This window comes from Oncorhynchus masou, chromosome 32 (assembly GCF_036934945.1).
Source record: "Oncorhynchus masou masou isolate Uvic2021 chromosome 32, UVic_Omas_1.1, whole genome shotgun sequence".
Taxonomy (NCBI): domain Eukaryota; kingdom Metazoa; phylum Chordata; class Actinopteri; order Salmoniformes; family Salmonidae; genus Oncorhynchus; species Oncorhynchus masou.
In genome coordinates, this window is record NC_088243.1 from 4486949 (window position 1) to 4493921 (window position 6973).

At 46.8% G+C, this 6973-nt stretch overlaps 1 protein-coding gene across 1 annotated transcript in view; it reads right to left on the minus strand.

Annotated features, from left to right (window-relative positions):
- The window catches only part of LOC135525480 (deubiquitinase DESI2-like), a 12603-nt gene extending 8248 nt beyond the window's left edge, over nt 1–4355 (minus strand). Inside the window, exon 1 of the mRNA XM_064953149.1 lies at nt 3260–4355. Within this exon, the coding sequence (XP_064809221.1) occupies nt 3260–3298 (39 nt within the window). The 5' untranslated portion in view covers nt 3299–4355. The remainder of the gene's footprint in view (nt 1–3259) is intronic.
- Nucleotides 4356–6973: the final 2618 nt, after the last annotated feature.

Here is a 6973-nt window from a genome sequence, read left to right on the forward strand (position 1 = left end):
AATTATATTCAGGCTGAGTCGTCATGGCGATCTTTCTGGGGTTGTGACACGCAGACCTTGCATGACCTGTAGTTTTCCAGCCGATGACTTGGTCCTAGACAGGAAATGGGCTGGCTGATGGGCTAGTCAGTCTTTAGCCCAGTGGGACTAAATTAGGTGTTTTACGCAAAATTATAATGATTTAAAAAAAATATATAATTATTTAACCTGGTAGGCTGGTTGAGAACAAGTTCTCATTTACAACTGCGACCTGGCCAAGATAAAGCAAAACAGTGCGACAGAAACAACAACACAGAGTTACACATGAGATAAACAAACGTACAGTCAATAACACAAAAGAGAAAAAAGAAAGTCTATATACAGTGTGTGCAAATTGCGTGAGGAGGTGAGGCAATAAATAGGCCTCACTAGCGAAGTAATTACAATTTAGCAGATGAACACTGGAGTGATAGATGAGCAGATGATGGTGATCAGATGATGGTGTGTAAGTAGTGATACTGGTGTGCAAAAGAGCAGCAAAGTAAATAAAAACAATATGGGGATGAGGTAGGTAGATTGGGTGGGCTATTTACAGATGGGCTATGTACAGCTGCAGCGATCGGTTAGCTGCTCAGATAGCTGATGTTTAAAGTTGGTGAGGGAAATGTAAGTCTCGAGCTTCAGCGATTTTTGCAATTCGTTTCAGTCACTGGCAGCAGACAACTGTAAGGAGAGGTGGCCAAAGGAGGTGTTGGCTTTGGGGATGATCAGTGAGATACACCTGCTGGAGCGTGTGCTACGGGTGGGTGTTGCCATCTTGACCAGTGAGCTGAGATAAGGCTGAGCTTTACCTAGCATGGACTTGTAGATGACCTGGAGCCAGTGGGTCTGGCTAAGAATATGTAGCGAGGGCCAGTCGACAAGAGCATACAGGTCGCAGTGGTGGGTAGTGTATGGGGCTTTGGTGTCAAAACGGATGGCACTGTGATAAACTGCATCCAGTTTGCTGAGTAGAGTATTGGAAGCTATTTTGTAGATGACATCGCTGAAGTGGAGGATCGGTTGGATAGTCAGTTTTACTAGGGTAAGTTGGACGGCGTGAGTGAAGGAGGCTTTGTTGCGAAATAGAAAGCCGATTCTAGATTTGATTTTGGATTGGAGATGTTTGATGTGAGTCTGGAAGGAGAGTTTACAGTCTAGCCAGACACCTAGGTATTTGTAGTTGTCCACATATTCTATGTCAGAACCGTCCAGAGTAGTGATGCTAGTCGGGCGGGGAGGTGCGGGCAGCGAACGGTTGGAAAGCATGCATTTGGTTTTGCTAGCGCTTCAGCTAATAAGGGGTGCTTCTAGGGAAAACATTTTTGCTGGTGTGGGAGTCTTAATGAGAACAACAGGGCCAGTGTGTTTGAAATGCCTGGGACGATTTCTGGTCCCAGCCCATCTAACATCCCAGCAGAACAGAGCTACAGTGGGACAGCAGGGTAGCCTAGTGGTTAGAGCGTTGGACGAGTAACCGCAAAGGTTGCAAGATTGAATTCCCAAGCTGACAAGGTAAAAATATGTCGTTCTGCCCCCTGAACAAGGCAGTTGTTCCTAGGCTGTCATTGAAAATAAGAATTAGTTCTTAACTGACTTGCCTAGTAAAATAAAGTTTTTTTTAACAGTGGGATTTAATTAGGTGTTTGAGCAGCTGTCACTTTCAGACATCCTCATCTGTGACTGTTGGCCTGGAGATATCTGAAGGAAGGAGGGGCCAACACTGTGACTGCTGGCCTGGAGATATCTGAAGGGAGGAGGGGCCAACACTGTGACTGCTGGCCTGGAGATATCTGAGGGGAGGAGGGGCCAACACTGTGACTGCTGGCCTGGAGATATCTGAAGGAAGGAGGGGCCAACACTGTGAATGCTGGCCTGGAGATATCTGAAGGAAGGAGGGGCCAACACTGTGAATGCTGGCCTGGAGATATCTGAAGGAAGGAGGGGCCAACACTGTGACTGCTGGCCTGGAGATATCTGAAGGGAGGAAGGGCCAACACTGTGACTGCTGGCCTGGAGATATCTGAGGGGAGGAGGGGCCAACACTGTGACTGCTGGCCTGGAGATATCTGAAGGGAGGAGGGGCCAACACTGTGACTGTTGATATCTGAAGGGGAGGAGGGGCCAACACTGTGACTGCTGGCCTGGAGATATCTGAAGGAAGGAGGGCCAACACTGTGACTGCTGGCCTGGAGATATCTGAGGGGAGGAAGGGCATCCTCATCTGTGACTGCTGGCCTGGAGATATCTGAGGGGAGGAGGGGCCAACACTGTGACTGCTGGCCTGGAGATATCTGAAGGAGGAGGGGCCAACACTGTGACTGCTGGCCTGGAGATATCTGAAGGGGAGGAAGGGCCAACACTGTGACTGCTGGCCTGGAGATATCTGAAGGAGGAGGGGCCAACACTGTGACTGCTGGCCTGGAGATATCTGAGGGGAGGAGGGGCCAACACTGTGACTGCTGGCCTGGAGATATCTGAAGGGAGGAGGGGCCAACACTGTGACTGCTGGCCTGGAGATATCTGAGGGGGAGGAGGGGCCAACACTGTGACTGCTGGCCTGGAGATATCTGAAGGGAGGAGGGGTGACTGTTGGCCTGGAGATATCTGACTGTGACTGCTGGCCTGGAGATATCTGAAGGGGAGGAGGGGCCAACACTGTGACTGCTGGCCTGGAGATATCTGAGGGGGAGGAGGGGCCAACACTGTGACTGCTGGCCTGGAGATATCTGAAGGGAGGAGGGGCCAACACTGTGACTGCTGGCCTGGAGATATCTGAGGGAGGAGGGGCCAACACTGTGACTGCTGGCCTGGAGATATCTGAAGGAAGGAGGAACACTGTGGGGCCTGAACACTGTGACTGCTGGCCTGGAGATATCTGAGATATCTGCTGGCCTGGAGATATCTGGGGAGGAGGGGCCAACACTGTGACTGCTGGCCTGGAGATATCTGAGGGGAGGAGGGGCCAACACTGTGACTGCTGGCCTGGAGATATCTGAGGGGTGGGGAGGAGGGGTCAACACTGTGACTGGCTGGTTGTCTATCAAGGGACCCAATATCCATTATTGTGTGTGTGTGTGTGTGTGTGTGTGTGTGTGTGTGTGTGTGTGTGTGTGTGTGTGTGTGTGTGTGTGTGTGTGTGTGTGTGTGTGTGTGTGTGTGTGTGTGTGAGAGAATAAATAGTAGGCTAGTACGTTACATTGATTCCCATGCACAGAAAACTTCCAACACACAATCTTACCATGTCATACACATTAAGGATAACAGGTTCATTGGCCATGGTTTAATCCTGAGATGGGAAGGCAACGTCCTCCCGCTCCGATGTTATAGTAGCACCTTCAGCCCCCCGACACCCCAAAGGTGCATATAGGATGCGATTCTGCTGATGTGCGCTTCCCGGATGGGCTACTCACACTGCGCCGTATTGGATGGAGCACCGGGATAGAAGGATGGATCGAATGTCTCTCATGCCTCGGCCAAAACAAAAAAATCGGTCCAAGAATTCTACCCTTTCCAAAGCCAAGGGTATCTCGATTGTAGATGTTGAAAAAAATACTGTATCAAATATCAAGGCAGCGAAACGTGAACGACGAATGTTTCGCTTTTTGACTGTAAAGACCACAGGCACGCACATAACGGTACTAGATCCCGACCGGAGATAGCTTGCTACAGTAGCTAGCTCGAGCTAGACATTTACAGAACTGTTGAACACGGCCCATTTCTATTCCCAAAGCAAGAAAAATAGGTCCTCTGGAAATCAAATGATGATTAGCGTTAGTTTCACTTTGCTTGCCTCCGTTGTCACATAAATAGCGATCAATTGCGTGTATATTGAGACGCTAAAACAACACCACTGGGAGGATGAATATGCGAGTGTTCGAATCCGGAAATGTCAGCCAGGTCGAGAGCCACCTAAATTTCACTTTTCTCTCAAATGCGGCCACTGAAGGCTGTATGGCAAAATAGATAGTATATAAAAGCTAGCTGGCTAAAGATTCACGTATTGTTTTACGGTTCACTTTTGGCTTGTCGGCTGTGTGGTGAAAAGCTAGCAACAGCGTAGACGGTATCAGTGGTGGATGATGTGGCCCTCATCACACAGACAGACCGTTAGAGTCGTGTCGTTTTGCCGTAGGTAGTCAACTACCGTCCTCTGTCTCTGTCCGTTCGATGAGATTTCCTCCCCTTCCCAATCGTATCTCTCACCGCAACACACAAAAAAACGGTGTCCTCCGGTCTCGTGAAAACTGCTCAAAAGAAAGTGAATGACATCATCCGAACCGTGTCTCACAGCTGGCGGAACGTCCTGTGGACGAGCCGGGTTCTCTGTGAATGGGAATGGGTGGATTCGATTATGTTGAGCGGTGGCAAACCGGTCTATGGCCCGTGACTAGAACGGGCAAACGTGGTGGGGGATGAGCACCCATAGAATAGTAATTATTTGTAATTTTATCTAACTTTTATTTTTCTAGGAATGTCAGATAAGAACAAATTATTTTTTTAAATGACGGCCTTCCCCGGCCAAATCCCGGAAGACGCTGGGCCAATTATGCGCCCGCCCTATAGGATTCCCAATCACAGCTAGATGTGATACAGTCTGGATTCAAACCAGGGACTGTAGTGATGCCTCTATGGGATGCTGGGATGCAGTCATCACTACTGCCTCTGATCTGGAGGACTCACTAAACAGAGAACATCCCTGCCTTTAGACCACTGCTGCCTCTGATCTGGAGGACTCACGAAACAGAGAACATCCCTGGTCATCCCTACTGCCACTGATCTGGAGGACTCACTAAACAGAGAACATCCCTGGTCATCCCTGCTGCCTCTGATCTGGAGGACTCACTAAACAGATAACATCCCTGGTCATCCCTACTGCCTCTGATCTGGAGGACTCACTAAACAGAGAACATCCCTGGTCATCCCTACTGCCTCTGATCTGGAGGACTCACGAAACAGAGAACATCCCTGGTCATCCCTACTGCCGCTGATCTGGAGGACTCACGAAACAGAGAACATCCCTGGTCCTCCCTACTGCCTCTGATCTGGAGGACTCACGAAACAGAGAACATCCCTGGTCATCCCTACTGCCGCTGATCTGGAGGACTCATGAAACAGAGAACATCCCTGGTCATCCCTACTGCCACTGATCTGGAGGACTCACTAAACAGAGAATATCCCTGGTCATCCCTGCTGCCTATGATCTGGAGGACTCACTAAACAGAGAACAGCCCTGGTCATCCCTACTGCCTCTCATCTGAAGGACTTTGTTTGTAAATTATGTCTGAGTTTTGGAGTGTGTCATCTGCTATCCTCAATACATTTAAAAAAAAATGAAAATTGTGCCATCTGGTTTGCTTAATAAAAGGAATTTGAAATTGTGTATACTTGTACATTTGATACTTAAATACATTTTAGCAATTCCATTTACTTTTGATACTTAAGTATATTTAAAACCAAATACTTTTAGACTTTTACTCAAGTAGTATTTTATTGGGTGACTTTTACTTGAGTAATTTTCTATTAAGGTATCTTTACTTTTACTCAAGTATGACAATTGAGTACTTTTTTCACCACTGGTTAAAAAACAAGCTCCAACTGGTAAAAATCTATTTGAACAGTCAACCAACTCCAGAACTCTGTCTCTTTCCAGAGCTCAGACTTTCCGAACTGAAAATCCCTAACGTCATGATTTGACCTCGTATTTTTCCCGAGTTGCCAGTTGTATTTGAACACAGTATGTATGACTCAACGCCCGGGAGGCAGCCCGGTTCTCAAAACGAATACAATCAATTTTCACCCGGTGCGAAACACGCCTACACGGGCGCCCGAGAGAGATTTATCGAGCCCCCCTCAATGAGTGAGGAGGGGAAAAAATTTGATTACATCATCGTGCTTGTGCTACTGGCTGCCTCGGGTCCAAGAACCCCCCCCCCCTCCCCCATTTGACAATGGACTGCATACATGAGGGGGGGGGGGGCATGTTGTTGAATTTACCGAGAGATCTATGCTTTTATTTGTAACTTTTCACTGTTATTTTTTAATCGTCGTCATGAATTATCATAATCCTCATTAACATCATCGGCATTTTACGGAGCAATTCATTTGGGGAATTTCCACTAGCAATCTTTATGGAGGACCCATATGCATTAGGCTACATCAAAACACAAATAAATACTCGCTGCTTGGAAGATATATAAAGCGACGAGGATGAACACATATTTGCGAGAATAAAAAAAGAGGCACATGCTGACCATAAAGGTTGATTTCTTTAGGATTGTTTCATCCATTGTGAAAACAAACTGCTTTATTTTAAGGCAAAAGTTATACAGTCCATAACATTGAAAATCTGCAAGCATATTATTGCCTAACAACAACTACAGGAATTGTGAACTTTAATGTGCTGCATAAAGTATGTCTCATTCAGATAAGTAATAATGAAATGGACAAATAGAACTCCCTTTCAGCCATTATTTCAAGCCTCATTGTGATTATTTCATACGTTCGTCATGCGTATGAAAGGCAGGTAGTCTCGTGGTTGGAGCAAATCCCCGACTTGACAAGGATTTTTTTTTTATAAAAAAAAAAGGTTCGTTCTCCCCCTGAACAAGGTAGATAACCCACTGTTCCTAGGTCGTCATTGAAAATAAGAAATTGTTCTTAACTGACTTGCCTAGTTAAATAAAGGTCCAAATTTAAACAAATGCACATTTTACATTGTAATCATTGAGCAGCCGCTCTTGTCTAGAGTGACCTTCATCAGCTACCCTCAAGCCATGAACAATTAATCAAACGGCCACCCGGAATATTTGCATTTGTACACTGCTGCTCCTTGCTGTTTATTATCTATGCACTGTCACGTCCCCTCCACCTACATGTACAAGTTGCCTCGATTAACTTGTACCCCCTGCACATTGACTCAGTACTGGTACCCCCCAGAATACAGCCTCTTTAT